The sequence below is a fragment of the Rhinolophus sinicus genome, chromosome 15 (assembly GCF_057876585.1).
Source record: "Rhinolophus sinicus isolate RSI-liver-muscle chromosome 15, RSI-T2T, whole genome shotgun sequence".
Lineage (NCBI taxonomy): Eukaryota > Metazoa > Chordata > Mammalia > Chiroptera > Rhinolophidae > Rhinolophus > Rhinolophus sinicus.
In genome coordinates, this window is record NC_142515.1 from 30,397,706 (window position 1) to 30,414,050 (window position 16,345).

A 16,345-nucleotide genomic window follows, 5' to 3' on the forward strand; every position below is an offset into this window, starting at 1 on the left:
TACTCTCCAGACTCATATGTCCAACTCCCAACTGGGCACCTCCATTTGGCTGTCTCATACGTTATGTGCAATTTCCAAAAACAGCCTCCTGATATTCCACCCCCAGCCTTCCCTATATGATTAGATGACATCTTCATCCCTCAAGCTTCTCAGGCCCCAAATCTTTAAGATTGACTTGACTCCTTTTTCTTTTAGGACCCCCCACATATTTCATTAGCAAATATGGCTTTACCTTCAAAATACTGTGTTTTCCCCCCAAATAAGACCAGGTCTTATGTTAATTTTTGCTCCACAAGACGCATTAGGGTTTATGTTCAGGGGATGTCATCCTGAAAAATCATGTTAGGGCTTATTTTCGGGGAAACACGGTATAACCAGAATCTGACCACTTTTACCACTACCACCACCTTGGTGCAAACCATCACCACCTCTTGTCTGGATTATTACAACAGCCTCTTTACAGGTCTGTTTTCAATAGTAGTTTGAATGATGCTTTTAAATATAAATCCAACCATGTCATTCCTCTACTCCAAACTTCTGCCTGACATGGGCATTTCTCTCAGAGTAAAAGCCCAAACCCTTAAAACAGCCCTATGAGAACTGCGCTGTGCCTGTGGCCCACGCCCACCCCCATCACCTCTCTATACACTCCCCACTCACTGCTGTCTGGCCATACTGGCCTCTTGGCCATTTCTCAACATGCCAGGCACACCTGCCTTACAGCCTTTGCTCTTGCTATTCCTTCTACCTGAAATACCCTTCCCTCAGATATGTGATAGGCTCAGGCCTTTACCTCCTTACATCTGTTCAAATGTCATCTTCTTAATGAGGCTTACCCTGAACACAGACTTATTTTAAATGTGAACCCTTTCCCACTGGCTGTGGATTCCCCGTACACAGCACTGACTCTCCCCTTTTCTACAGCACTTACCACCTTCTAACCTACACTATGATTCACTTTATTGCCCTCTACGTTGCCTAATGTACCCCAGGTGCCCAGAACTGTACCTGGAGGAGGAGCTGCTCAGTATATATTTGTAGAATAATGAGGATACAAGGGTTAGGAATAGTAAAGGGAGCCACGATTCTAGGGCTTACAAGTGTACTATTGTAGTCAAATCAGAAATCAGCCTACATTTTCAAAATAAAGCAAGGGAAGAGATTCTGAGTTTACCAGTAATTTTTTTTTGACAACTAAAATGAGTTAATTTAATATAAACTAAAATCTATTTTAGTTTTCTAAAATACAATGATCAATTTCTATTAACAGAGTAAAGAAATGTCAGTAGTTCAGCCTTCTGAGGGAACACAACGTTTGTTTGCTGGTTTTTAAATTTTTGATACAATATATTAGTCTGGTAAAAACCAATACGTTATGAAGCATCCATAGTTATGAAGTCTTCAAAGAATCGAAACAGAAATTATCTTTTGTCTTCTCTACAGGATAGACTATACTTGTTCTTAATGTTTACATTTTTGCTAGACTCTTAAACATACCTGTACAGTGACCATGATTTCTAACTCTGAATACTTACATATTTTATATTACATTTAAAAAAATCTGTCAGTGGTATCAGTTCCAACTCATTCTGACCTAGATATAATTTATTCTCAGGAGCCAATATGAAAAACAATTTCATTTTTCATTTGTTATCCCCTAGTTTTCTTTTAGTGCCTACTATGCTTTCAGCTGTTTAAACATTCTTTACTATCTAATGCATCTTTTCCTAAGCTAAAAGAACCACACATTTCATATAATTCTTCTATAACATCATTATAATAATAGATGACACCTAAATTGGTTAAGAATTATACTTTCTTATTTAAAGAGAATCATAATTACTTTCATGAACGCGAGACTAGTTTCTGCCAAAATACTATTTGAAACATGTAACATCAGTAAAAAATGACCTCATTTCTAGTACAACCTAAAATGTTATTATTTGCACCCAGTGAGACTTTAAATAGAACTTCTGTTTAGGTCTTTGATTTTTTTTCATTTTTCCTTTTAAAAAGATAATTTATTTAAACAAACAAACACAAAACAGTTCACCCATTTCTCCCCTGCCTCTGGCAACGACCAATCTGTTATCTGTATCAGCTTGGGTTTAAAAAATAATTTTTTTAGGTTCTACTTAAAAGCGAGATCATATGGTATTTTTCTTCCTCCAATTTATTTCATTTAGCATAACATCCATCTATGTTGTCATAAATGGCAAGATTTCATTCTTGTAAGTGAATATTCCATTGTGTATGTGTGTGTACATATATACATAAACATACCATATATATACGTATGTAGGTGTGTGTGTGGGGGTGGGTGGGGTGGGTGTGCGTGTGCATGTGTGTGTATATATATGTATATATTGTGTTTCCCCGAAAATAAGACCTACCCCAAAAATAAGCCCAGTTAAGATCATCAACCAGATGGACGCATTTAGTACGTTATGACAATGTTCCAGAAGAAGATAACATGACTGTATTTGAATAAATGTAGATTTTTGTACATGAAAAAATAAGACATCCCCTGAAAATAAGCCCTAATGGAGCAAAAATTAATGTAAGACCCGGTCTTATTTTCGAGGAAACATGGTGTGTGTGTGTGTGTGTGTGTGTATTTTTTCTTTATTCTTTATTCGTTGATGGACACCTAGGGTGTTTCCATATCTTGGCTACTGTAAATAATGCTGCAACGACTATGAGTGTACATATATATCTTTTCGAGCTAATGGCTTTTTGTGTGTTTTTTTTCAGATAAATACCCAGAAATAGAATTGCTGGATCATACGGTAGTTCAATTTTTAATATTTTAAGGAAACTCCATACTGTTTTCCATAGTAGCTACAACAATTTACAATCCTACCAACAGTGCACAAGGGTTCCCTTTTCTCCACATCCTTGCCAACATTTATTTCTTGTTTTTGATAATCGCCATTCTAACAGGTGGGAGGTGATACTGCATTACCATTTTGATTTTCATTTCCCTGATGATTAGTGATGTTGAGCACTTTTTAATGTATCTGTTGGCCATCTATATATCTTCTTTGGAAAAATGTTTATTCAGATCATCTGCCCTTTTTTTTTTTTTTTTTTTTTTTTTGCTATTGAGTTGTATGAGTTCTTTATATATTTTGGATATTAGCCCCTTATCAGATATGTGATTTGCAATTGTTTTCTCCCATTCAGTAGGTTGCCTTTTCATTTTGTTGGTTTCCTATGCTGTGCAAAAGAAGCTTTTTAGTTTGATGTAGTCCTACGTTTATCTTTGCTTGTTTCCTTTTGCTTTTGGTGTTAAGATTCAAAAAATCATCTCCAAGACCTACATCAAGAAACTTACTGCCTATGACCTCTGCTACAGAGTTTTATGGTTTCAGATCTTACATTCAAGTATTTAATTCATTTTGAGTTAATTTTTGTGTATGATGTAAAAAAACCCAAAAAACAGCGGTCCAGTTTCATTCTTTGGCATGAGGCTGTACAATTTTCCTAACACAATTTATTGAAGAAACTGTTCTTTTCCCATTTTATATTCTTGTCTTCTTTGTTGTAAATTGACCCTACAGGTGTGTTTACTTCTGGGCTCTCTATTCTGTTTCATTGATCTATGTGTCTGTTTTTATGCCAGTCCCATGCTGTTTTAATTACTATACCTTTGTAATATAGTTTGAAATCAGGGCGCATGATGCCTCCAATCTTCTTTCTCAAGATTGCTTTAGCTATTTGGCTTCTTTTATGGTTCCATACAAATTTTAGGATTGTTTGTTCCATTTCTCTGAAAAATGCCATTGGGATTTTAATAGGGATTGCACTTAATCTGTAGATTACTTTGGTTAGTATGGAAATTTTAACAATATTAATTCTTCCAATCCATGAGCACGGAATATCTTTCCATTTATTTGTTTTCTCTTCAATTCTTGTATTAATGCCTGTAGTTTTCAACACACAGTTCTTTTACCTCCTTGGTTAAATTTTCCCAGATAGTTTATTCTTTTTGATGCAATTTTAAATGGAATTGTTTTCTTCATTTCTCTTTCTGATAGTTTGGTGTTAGTATATAGAAATGCAACAGATTATGATGTATTGATTTTGTATCCTGCAACATTACTGAATTAATTTATTAGTTCTAACAGTTTTTTATTCCATAGGCCTTTGATTTTTATTCTATAAACAAGTCCTGATGCTAAAAATCAAATTTTATAAAGAATACATTTTTAGAAAGTTCAACTTATATATTTTCTTCATTATAATGGCTACTTATTCAGAATCAATGATAAATTCAGATCCTGACTGGGTACATGACGAAAGGTATACAATCATGAAAACAGAAGAGTCTTGTTATATATGCATTTTAAATTCACGTTAAAGAAATTTTAGAAAATATAGCCAAGCAGAAAGAAGAAAAAATAAAATTGGGGAAATGAAATGACAATTTATTATGGAGATGTGCTTCAGTCAGCTATCCAGGATTCAGAACCCAGCTCTAGCATTTATTAGCTGTATTACCTAACCTTTCTGTGTCTTGTCTCTGTGAAAAACACTGGACTAAGAATCTGAAATGCTCTGTCCTCAAACCTTCTCATAGCTTGCTCCTTTCCATCATTTTGGTCTCTGCTCAAATGGTAACTCCCAAGAAAGACCTTTTTGTTTTATTTTTCTTCATAGCATATTACACATAGCACCTTAAATTATACTGTTCACTTGCTACTGCCTGTCTCCTATTAGAATATAAATTCTAGGAGGGCACAGACTATGCCTGTCTTGTTCACTGCTGTGTTCCCACTGTCTAAAATAAAGACTGTCACAATGTAGGTGCTAATAAACATTTCAATGATTAAGTAATACCACCTAACTAGAAGGGTCCTGGGAAGATTAAATAGACAATGAATGTAAAGCTCATGACCCCAAATAGGACAAACATTCAATAAATCAAAGCTATTAGTTTAATTTTTTATTAGCATTTATTTTAATTACTGTATGATTATAAGTACAAACTGCCTAATTCAAGAGATGTTTAAATGTCTGGTACAGAGCGGTGCTTCTCAAACTTCAGTGCACCAGAGAATCACCTGAAGAGCTCGTTATCATACAGATTTCTGGCCTTCTCCCCAGAGATTGATTCAGTGGGTCTACAGGAAGGTCCACAAATTTCTAACAAGTTCCCAGGTGATGCTGCTGGTGGATGCTGCTAGTCTGGAGACTGCACTTTGAATAATATTTTTAAACATTGAGTATCAATGTATCAAAACTTCCCTATACCTTAGTTAAATACTTGTGTATTTATAAGTTATTCAAAAACAGTAAGTGGCCGGTAGTACTTAAATTTTACCACGTTATGATTAAGTTATTCCCTCATTCTTACATATTACCACATAAAATCACTAAGTCCCTTAATGGTCACATCAATTATATTTAAGGGCAAAAGAAAGAAAACTTTCCTGTCTTGTACCACAGAATTCTATGTCTATAATCTTCCCTTTTTTCTGAGGAAAGAATCATTAGATTCTTAAAAAGAAATTTAACCACAAAAGTTAAGCACCAATGCACTGTATTCTTCACAGTTTAATTGCTGGACCAAAGCTCCTTTGTTCTTAGTTTAAATGAAAAGTTTTCATTTTAAGTCAATAAGGTTATTGACTTATACAACCACCAGCAAATACACTGTAAGCAACCTCAGAAAGTTTCTCAGGACCCTGGCACAAGAGATAGAGCATCCCTTAATCTAGAGCCATCAATCTCTAGTCCCCATTCCAGCGTCTCCCTACTTAAGACCCAACAAGACTCGCACTTATATTTTGGAAGACAGTTTGTCAAAATTCCTAATTCCTAACCAACACTGCCTACATACCTTTCAATCTACATATCACTGCATTTGAATATTTGAAAGGAAAAACACACAAAACAATCAACTGATTGGCTACTTTATTTATTCATTTAAGCTTTTATTGAGCCCTCAGGTACCTTAGTATCTGTACTAAGGATACACTTAATTCAAATCTATCTGTAGTAACAGATGGGTGGCGTATCTTGGAGGAGATGAGTTTTGAAGGATGGGTAATTGCTAGCCAGGCATACAGGAGAAGTGCATTCCAAGCAGAACAAGCTGCTGAACCAAGTATTTGCGTGTGCGCGCGTGTATGTGTGTTGGGTGGTGGCACAGAAGTCAGTCACACCTAAGCAGCTTTAATTTCTCCTGAGGGAAATAGGGTATTTTTAGGAAATTTTGGGTCAGCTGAAGAGTGATGAAGACAGCAAGCTGTTTAAAAGACCACCACTATGACATAGGTTAGGAGTGGGCTGTAGTGACTTCGGTGAGAATGAGGGCCTGAATAAGAACAGTCATAGGCGGATGGGAATTAACGGACAGACTGAAGAGATATTAAAGAGAGAAAGCAGACAGGACCTTGTCCCTGTTTTGTTAGTGAGGGTAAAGAGAGTGAAGTGTACAGCACATTTCTTGTTTGGACAACTGAGTACTGGAATTCCATTCATTCATTTTAAGGTATGATGAGTTCCAAGTGGACATCCAGTAGGATTCTGAAGCTTAGAGGAAAGGGATATGCCAGAAATAAAGATTTGGGAGATATCAGTACAGATAGCTAATGTCTCAGAGTAGATGAGCTCATACAGAAAAGAAAAAGATAGATCCAAATACACATGTAGAAATTTCTTGGCTTATGAGAAGTTTTTCTTGAAAGAATTTAAGTTCCAAATTTACTTTGTTATTTACCACTCTACCCCAGTGGCTAGCAAAGTGCCCAACATCTAATTATTTTAAATAATTCAATAATTATTTGTGTGAACATGTTTATTTCCTTAGGTTTGTTGGGTTGTTAAAATTATCGATTTGGCCTGTAACCATATTCATGTAGATTTCACTCCTCCAGCATTAAGTGATCATTTAACGCTAAAAACTCATTTGTTGTAAATTTTTACCTTATTTTAAAATTGTATCTTTTCATCAACTGTCCTTGGGCTACTGAAGGGAAGGCCAAGCCTTCCCTTTTATAAGCCTTTTCCCCTCAACTCTTCGCCAGGAGACTAGGACACAGTCTGCCCGGCCATCTCTGCCTCCCCCTGCCTTCCAGGGGGCCTGCCTCCTCCTCCTCCTTCCACCCAGCTGGAGTACTGAGAACATCACAGGCTGCTGCACGCAGCCACCCAGTGGGTGCTTTTGGTCCTTCTTTCTACATCTACAGGGAAGCTAGGCAGTGTTAGTTCTAGACCTTCTCAATGGGAGAATGGGACAGCAACCACCTATCTGATTTGAGGAGAAAGAGCCGAATTGTGTTTGCAGAGTATTTTGAAAGAAGAGTAAAGGTACTTCACATATTATTCATATCAAAGCAGGGAGAGCCACTCATGATCCCTACTTCCCACCCCAATGCACCTCTGCTGCAGCCAGGCCCCAAAACTAACATCCCTACCTAGTAAGGCCTAGGGCCTATGGCTTTAGGAATTTCAGAAAACACTTTAGTTTCTTCTCTTGCATTCCATTCTTCTACAATATCCTGACACATACCTATTATATCATTCTGTTTCATTATTTTCATCACAATTATCAGCATCCAATTTTATTTTGGATAAAATTGCTTAATTTGATTACTCTTTCCTCACTTGACCAGCAAGTCCAGAAGGGCAGATTCCATGCCTGGTTTTGCTCACCAATAATAAAGCTCTATTTACATATTTCAAATTTGAACAAGACCAAAATCTTTATATTTATTATTAGTTTTTATAATAAGAACCATTATTTACTCGTATTTATTGTATAATCATAAAACTGTATAGTCTTTGTACAAAGTTATCTTCATAAGATATTCTTTCTATATGACTAAGTCAAAATTGAAAATAATGCAGGTTACCACAATGTCACTTAACGCTTCTTACTTTCCTCCTGTCCCATTTGGCCATCTTACTTTTCTATTTTATACTGATGCCAAACCACAATACCACTATATCAGTCCCACATTATATGAGGTGTGATTAAAAAATACAGTGTTTCAATTTTAAAAAAATATTACAGTAAAAGAAACATTGCCATTAATTCGCCTTAAAATACTCGCTTTTGCTTCGAACTTACTGCATCATTTTTGCCACTTTCTGAAGCAGTTCTGGAAGTTCTCTTTCGTGTCTTTAGTTGCACTGTCGTGGCTGCCTCGATGTCCTGAATCGATTCAAAACGTTTCTCTTTCATGGTCATTTTGACTTTGGGGAAGAGTCAGAAGTCGCACGGTGCCAGATCCGGTGAATAAGGTAGATGAGGACACACCATAATGTATTTATTTGACAGAAATTGTTGTACCAGAAGCAATGTGTGACATGAGCGCTGTCGTGATGGAAGATCAAATCATTTGTCCATTTCATGTTAATGCATTTTTCATGATCCATGACTTACAGCACACTTTTAAACACACCTTCTCTCAACCATAGCTCACATCTGACTGACTGCACCAAACAAGGTGAAACTTATCACACACTGTTACTAAGATTCAACATATCACTTTCTGTCTTGAAGATCTCTGCCTTTCTGTTGGATGGCACTCAGCAGTAGCATTTACTGTATTTTGTAATCACAACGGGAAAGGCTCCATGTCACACATCACTTCTGGTATGGCACTTTCTGTCAAAAACATTACAGTGTGTCCTCATCCACCTTATTCACAGGATCTGGCACCATGAGACTGCTGGCTCTTCCCCAAAGTCACAATGATGCAGGACACTGAGGCAGCCACGACAGCATGACTAAAGACACTCATGAAAGAGGACTTCCAAAACTGCTTCAGAAAGTGGTAAGAACAATGGGATAAGTGTGTTTGAAGCGAGGGGGAGTATTTTGAGGGGGATTGATGGCAATGTGTCTTTTACTGTAATAACTTTTTAAAATTTAAACATTCACTGTATTGTTTGATCATACCTCATATATAAGAAAACCAAGTAACATCAAACACCAGCCAATGACTAAGGAACTCTGCTTTGTAGTACTATTTATTTTATCAACAAAAATTAGGGGATATTTTGCAAGTGGGATAGTTTTTGCCTTATTATAAGCCCTAATATAACTACAAACAACAATAACAAAAAACCACGTGGAAATCCATGGACTGGAAAGTGCATCAAGATCAGCACTACGTAATCCTTGGGTCTCCTCAGACACTGCGTTGAGTAGCTGACTCCTTCATCTTTTACTCTGTTCTGTGTTCTCGGTTGATGATAAAAGGCCACATTTATGATTTTACACGATCTTTTAATCACACTTCTGCCATGTTCATTCTCTCTCAGTAAAGGGGCCCGATGACTGCCAAGGGGTTTTTCAGGCCAGAATGACTTATGCAGACGGTCATTTACCCCTTTAGATCTTAAAATGCTGTTGCAAAAATAAACATAACCCTTGCTTATACACTGATTGCTTATACTTGTAGAATCTTTTGTTTTCCCTCCTAAAAAGTGACACTTAAGTTGGGACTTCATTGCGTTCCAAATAAAATTTTTCTTTCAGAAGAAGAGATACAAAATCTGCATTATACAGGTAGAAAGAGAATTTGTGCTTTCTTCACATCTCCCAAACAACTGGCAGTTATTGTTGGACACATTCAAATATAACAACAATGTACAAATGTTAGAAGCAGCAAAACAGTCTACGGACCACGTCCAGGTACCATGCTTGGTACAGTGGGAAACATGGAAGTATAAGACAAAGTCCCCATCATCTTTCAGCTGACCTGTAGGAATAGCCTTCGAACTGATTTGCTCTTCCTTGAACCTGCCAAGGGCATTCCCACCTCAAGACCTTACACTTCATTTTCCCTTTGCCTAGAATGCTCTTTCCACATATTCACAGAGCTCAATCCCTTCAGGTTTCTGTTCAATGCCATCACATCAAAGAGGTTGCTCATGACACTCTATATAAAACAACCCCATCTCTCCTGTCTACCGGCCTTCTTTGTTCCTCTTCATAGCATTTATCACTAATATGGCACATATACGTATTTATTATTAGTTTCCCCTAAAACTTCGTAAGAGCAAAGATTTTACTATCTGGTTCACTACAGGGCAAAAGTATATTAGTTGCCCATAGTTAATTGCCAATTGAATGGCATGGGTCAATAATACCCCAAAGGAGTATATACCAGCATCACCTGGAGAGGTTTTCCAAAATACACCTGCCCAAACTGCGCCACACCTTCACAGGTTGAGTTCTGAGTGCATGTATATGTTTAAACAGCTTCCTAGGTGATTCCATTTATTATTATTATTATTATTATTATTATTATTATTATTGTAAAATACATATAACATAAAATTTGCCATGCTAACCATTTCCATGTATTGCCTTATTATAAGCCCTAATGGGTATTGATTCTGTTTTGCACCCTATTTAAAATAAGTAGTTCAGCAGAGCTGAAAAACAGGATTTTTTTTTTTTAAAAAGGTACCATTTTATCTTAGAAAGAACACAGGCTTTGGAGTTAAATACAGATCTACTACTCATTAGCTGTGGGACTTGGCAAGGTATTTCACTCTTAGTTTCTACTCCCACAAAATGAAGATAATCTCCATACCCTCTTTCTCTCCCCACATCCACTCATCCACTTCAAACTGCTTCAAAGTTACTGTAAAAGTAAAAATAAAAGCAAATATATATATATATATATATATATATATGAAGTAATATATATATATATATATATATGAATGAAGTATGTACTTTTGTACACATAATAGATATTAAGTTAGAACTTACTGGAATTAGTTTCATTAAAATAGAAAAATAAATTCATAATAGCAGAAAAACAAAAAGTATGTGAAATCCTGGCACAAGTGGCTATAAAAGTTTCTCTTCCTCTACTGACAGGACAGGTAAGAAAAAGAAACTTGTTAGGAGTTCCACAGATATGATCATATTAAAACAGTTCTCAAACTTGAGAGTACTTCAGAATTACCTGGAGAGCTTGTTCAACAGGACCACTGGGCCCACTCCCAGAATTTCTGATTCAGTAATTTTGGGGTGGGGCCTGACAGGTTCCCAGGTGAAGCTGAGGCTGCTGCTTATTAGTCAAAGGTTATAAAGTTCGCGTATACAAGATGAGTAAGTCCTAGAGAGCTACTGTACAGCATAATGCCTATAGTTAACAATACTGTGTTATATATTTAAAATTTTCTAACAGGATATATTTAATGTTGTGTTCTCATCGCAAAAATAATAATAAATAAGAGCATGGGAGGAAACTTTTGGAGGTGATAAGTAGGTATATGGCACAGATGTGGTGAAGGTTTCAAGGGTGTACACATATCTCTAAACTCATCAAGTTGTATACATTAAATATGCACAGCTTTTTGGTATATGTGCTGCCGAAGCGAGCACAAATATGTACAGCTTTTTGTATGTCAACCATACCTCAATAAAGTGGTTAAAAAAAACCCAATTGAAAGTATGCATATTCTAATAAAACCCGAGTAGATTAATTCCTTCAGTACAATTTTTAAAATAAAAAATAGTTTACTTTTTGAAAAACTATAACCAATAATATGCTTATGATTTTTAGTACGTTTTAAAATCTGATAAATCAACTATTACAATTTAAATACAAGAATAACTTCATGCCACTTGTATCCCAATGACAAATTCAATCCTGAAAACATATTTAAAGAAATTCTTAGAATACTCATCGTTTTAAAAGTTAAAATCTAGATAAAAACAAAATGTGGTAGTTTTAAAACAGCAAGTGTGACCCAAGCAAGTGTGATGGGTACATGACATAAAGATAACTTACAGGTATGGAGGCATTCCGTCACTGTAGTTGGCTTGATCAGGTACCCTTTACAGATATAGCAGGTGATGTAAGGATTGAAATCTTTCACCAAGTGTTTCCTTTGGGTAGCCATTCGTAGTTAGCTAGGACTGGCTTTAGTAGTTCAGGCAAAGAAGGGTTTTAAGTGGATGAAAGTCTGATCCCAGGAGCTGGAATGAAGAGTTCCCAACTGGATATCCTGAGGCATGAGAACTATCATCCAGATCTATCATGAGATCGCTGGTCATCACTCCTTTTGGTGGTTCTGCTTTCCCATATCTGTTTCCGCAATAACGTAAAAGACGAGAAAAAGGTGTCAAATTCTTCACACTGTATTAGTATCATTATATTAGCAGCAAGTGTTACATGTTCCAAACTGGATGAACAAGTGAATAGAACATTTCCCTCACTGTAACATTAATTTGAAACCTGCTACAATTTAATTCAGAACAATGACAAACTCATCCAATCCTGGAGCCTCAACTATCACCTCTGCACAAATGATATCCAAGGCTATTAACCCCAGTTTTGGTATCTCTACTCCTTCAGTAATACATTTTAACTATCTGCTTGGCTGCTCTATTAGGAGTTCCTGTGAATACAAGTTAAAGGATTCAAAATTGAGGTAATTATCGTGCCTATTAAAATGTTCCCTATTTCCATCTTGTACCCCACATCCAGTCAGTAGTCAAATCAAGTTGATGTCCTTTTCCACTCCATCCGCAGCCACCCTACCAGTATATTACATCTCCACCTTCAGTCCATCTTATATTCTGCTGCCAGGTTAGGAAAGAATGTCAAAGAAAGAATGACAAAGAATGTCAGTGTCTCATCTTAATGTTTAAATTTCTTAGCTTGTCATCTATGCATAAGACTCTCCTCAGGCTGACCTTAACATACCCTTCAACATTCAGGAAAACTGAAAGCATCACTCACTCTCTCCCACAGTCCGCTCTGCAGGCTCTATGCCCAGGATTCAACAAGCTCTTCCTCTCTTCTGTCTAGATACTACCCACCCCTTCTCTAGTGCTATCCTCACAGTAATCTTTCCACGGTTTTTAACCCTTATTCCTGTTACACTTTTTAAAAACATATTTTGATTTATAGTTACATAGTTTTTATCTCTATTAGACCGCAAAAATCTTTGATAGATTTTGATAAATTTAGTAAATGTATAACCTGGGCAATGTAACTTATCCTCTTTTTGTTCTTTTAATTGTAAAATGAAAAGAGGGTCAGCCTCCTAAAGTGGTGAGGATTAAATCAGACAATATACATAGAGCTAGCACACAGTAAAAACTGTTAACTTTTTTCCAGAAAAGTTTAGCATAGGTAGTTGGCTTGTACATAAAGTTACTTTAAAAAAAGTTTTAAACGTTTCATGTAATAAACGTGTCCTCTTACAAAACATGACATGAAAAACGGATTGATATCCTAAGCTCATTCTGAAAAACAGAAACTTTTCTATCTTAGCTATCCACTCATAGGTAAGTCTAAATGAAGGAATCATTCCATTCACACATCACCATTGAGAATGTGCACGTAATACGTTCTGCGTGTTTATCATCCTGTCCGCTGGGGAAATCGTGTGGCTGGTGTAACAACAGAAAGAGAGCATAATTCACAGACAGGGGGTCTGGGCTCTGGTCCTTAGCCCTGTTTGACCTTCAGCAAAGCATTTAGTATCCGTGCCCGGGTCTCGGCCTCCTCCCTTACACACCGGGATTAACGGCCCTGCCTTTCCCACAGGTTTGCCAGGAAGCCTCAAGTAAGCGAAAGTTCTCTAAAAGAAGAAACGCACGGTCCCCGACCTGGGGTGGGTATTACGGTCGTAAACCACAGAGCCCTGTCACCAAGACAGAAAGGAAGCAAGTGTGTGCAGTGCCCGGCCAGGGGCGGCAGGGAACTTTTCCGCGTCCTGCGGCGGCGGGACCCCGCGATACCGCCCTGGGCGGTCCAAGCACAAGTCCGCCCCGCCCGCCCCGCAGGTGCCCGGGCCCCGCGGACGCGCCGTTCAGGCCGGGCCGGACGCTCCGCCTCTCCCGTGGCCGGGCGCCCGCAGCCCGCCGCCTTCTCCGTCCCCGAGAGGAGGCCGCGCCCCGAAGACCCCAAAGTCCGGCCGCCCACCCGCGCCTCCGAAGGACTCTCCCGGTTCCAGACCCGGCCGACCTCGGCAGGTGCCTGGAGATGCCGCTCCGGCTCCCGGCGCAAACTTGGGCGGGGAGCGCGGGGGCGGCTGGGGTCCCGGCCCCCCGGCCGCTCTCAAGCCCGCCCGGTACCTACCCGGCGGCCGCCGCTGCTCCTCGCCCGCCAGCGCGCCGGCCTCACAGGGAAGGAAAGTGAAAGAGAAACAGCGCCCGCCGCGGCCTGGCCGGTCCCGGCGCCCCGACCGCCCTCCCCCTGCAGGCGGGAGCGCGCCGGCTCCGCGGGGCCACTAGGCTATGGCCCGATAGGGCGCGGCGGGCCTCAGGGCCCAGGGCCGGTGCCGCCTCCAAGGGCAACTCCACCCCCTTTCAACCGCCGGCGCCGCTGGCCGGCCACGCCCCCGGCGCCACGCCCGCAGGCCACGCCCGCCAGCCCGCGCTCCTCGCAGGTGCCGCGGCCACCCCTCCCGCCCTGCAGCCGCAGCTCCAGTGCGACACGTAGCTTTAGCCAAATTTTATCTCGGTTCTTCTCTCCACCAGCAACCCCTCCCGGTTGTTTTCATCGTAACAATGTCTGGGATATGTTCCCTGGCAGATTTAAAAACAATGGTCAGTGTTGAGAATGAGTCACCGTAAGAAATTGTCTACTGGGCTGCGTCTTCCCCAAACCAATCCCACCTGTGTTGGGCGCGGCCCTTGATTTGCACCTTATTTAAAAATCACTAACAAACTTATTACTGTGGGGTGGGTCCAGAGAGCATGATTGTTGACAACTGTAAGCAAGCAGGACTGCAGTGAGGGTGGGGGGGGTTTTAGAGGAAAGGTAAATATTTATGACTTTGCAAGAGTCAAAACAAAAACCCAATGGACTTTGAGATCTACAAAAGACTATGCTTTGCAAAAAGTGTCTTCAAATCATGTATTAAAAGGATTCCTCAAAGTCATTCAATCCTCTTCTGCATTCCACAAATTTACAAATTTCTACTACAGCCACTATTTTGCTAAACATAAATTAAACCTGGTTCTTTGCGTCTTAAAAAACGTAATCCAGTAATCCTATGGTTGCAGGCAAATCAGTGTGGTCTTCACTGGTAAAGCAAAAGTTAAAACTAACATCCTAAAGGGAATCAGGAAAGAGCAGCTTTCAATCTTGTGTAGTATTAGAAAGAGAAAAAGGTGTTGCAATTACATCATCTTTGCTTTTATAGAAGTGAGCGCAGTGATGGCTCCTGAGTGGGGGGCGGGAATTAATGCAACTGTAACCTGCTTTAACTCCAGTTGACCGGAATCACCTGGTCTTCCTTGTTACCAGAGTGATAGATTGTGAAGACGGCTCTAGTGGCAAATCAATGAACCCAATGACCACCAGTCCAGCAGCTGTACTGGTGTTCACCAATCCAGCTCAAATTTAAAATACACCAAAAAGGAGACCAGGACAGCTTTTTAAAATATCCAATTTATAATTAAACTTACATAGAGTGGACAAAACATTTAAAATGACCATTTTTAATATAGCAGGAGCGATACATTTTCTGACACAGCTTTCCATGACCACATTTTTAAGGCAAAAGTACTCATCCCAATTTCCAACTTGGGTCAATTTCAATTAAGTCACAGCAGTCACACTGAGCACAGAAAACAAGTCAATGATGTGTTATAAATGACTTTATAACAGAAGGATTTCTTCAGATCTTTCATCTTGGAGACTAAACGGATGAATATGTGAAAAGTCACCCTATTTCTAGTGTATTTAAAATATGGAATGGAAGATACTACTGTATATACTACATATACATATATACAACATATACAGTATGACTTGGTATTTTCCTATTTTGTATGTGACCTTATTATAAATATATTCTTAAAGATTAATACTTAAGTCCAGGGGGCTTATCTGTGATTGGTGATCAACATTGTAAGTGGGGTTAATTAGCATTCCCTGAGGAAATGAGTTTGAGGATGGATATTAGAAGGACTTATATTAGCAATGGAGGTAGGGAAGTCATGAATATGCTATAGAGCAGTACCTGAAGAGAAAGGTGGAGGTGGGCGGCCATAATCAAAAGTACTAATGGTGGACTTGGGGATGGCGGAGAGAATTACAACCTTTGTAAGGAAATCTGTACTTTGTGTCTCTAGAGGCAGCATGGTTTGTAAAAAATGTTCAGCGGTTTCTCCTTTCCCCATTTCAGCAACCACCCCACCTTTCCCATTGCAAGAAAAAAAAATGCACAAACACAAAAAAGAAACACAAAACAAACAAATAAAAAACTGAAACCCCTGTCTGGTTAAAAATAATAATAAAACGCAAGAGAGAATGTTACAAAGGGGGAAGTTATCTGACCTAGGTTTAAATTCTAAGCAATCAAACATAAGACTTTCATTCAGCTCCTGTGTTGCCTCTCCTCC

The 16,345-nt window shown here is 38.8% G+C and overlaps 1 protein-coding gene across 3 annotated transcripts in view; it reads right to left on the reverse strand.

Moving 5' to 3' along the window:
• The window catches only part of PCGF5 (polycomb group ring finger 5), a 102,942-nt gene that overhangs the window by 42,363 nt on the left and 44,234 nt on the right, over nt 1–16,345 (reverse strand). Inside the window, exons 1-2 of one of the 3 annotated variants that reach the window (XM_019739174.3) lie at nt 14,073–14,447; nt 11,772–12,068 (exon numbers count right to left, since the gene is read on the reverse strand). In XM_019739174.3, the coding sequence (XP_019594733.1) occupies nt 11,772–11,883 (112 nt within the window). In that variant the 5' untranslated portion in view covers nt 11,884–12,068; nt 14,073–14,447. Of the gene's footprint in view, nt 1–11,771; nt 12,069–14,072; nt 14,448–16,345 lie in introns of those variants that run through there. The other 2 variants (XM_019739164.3, XM_074339397.2) reach the window with 2 other exon arrangements.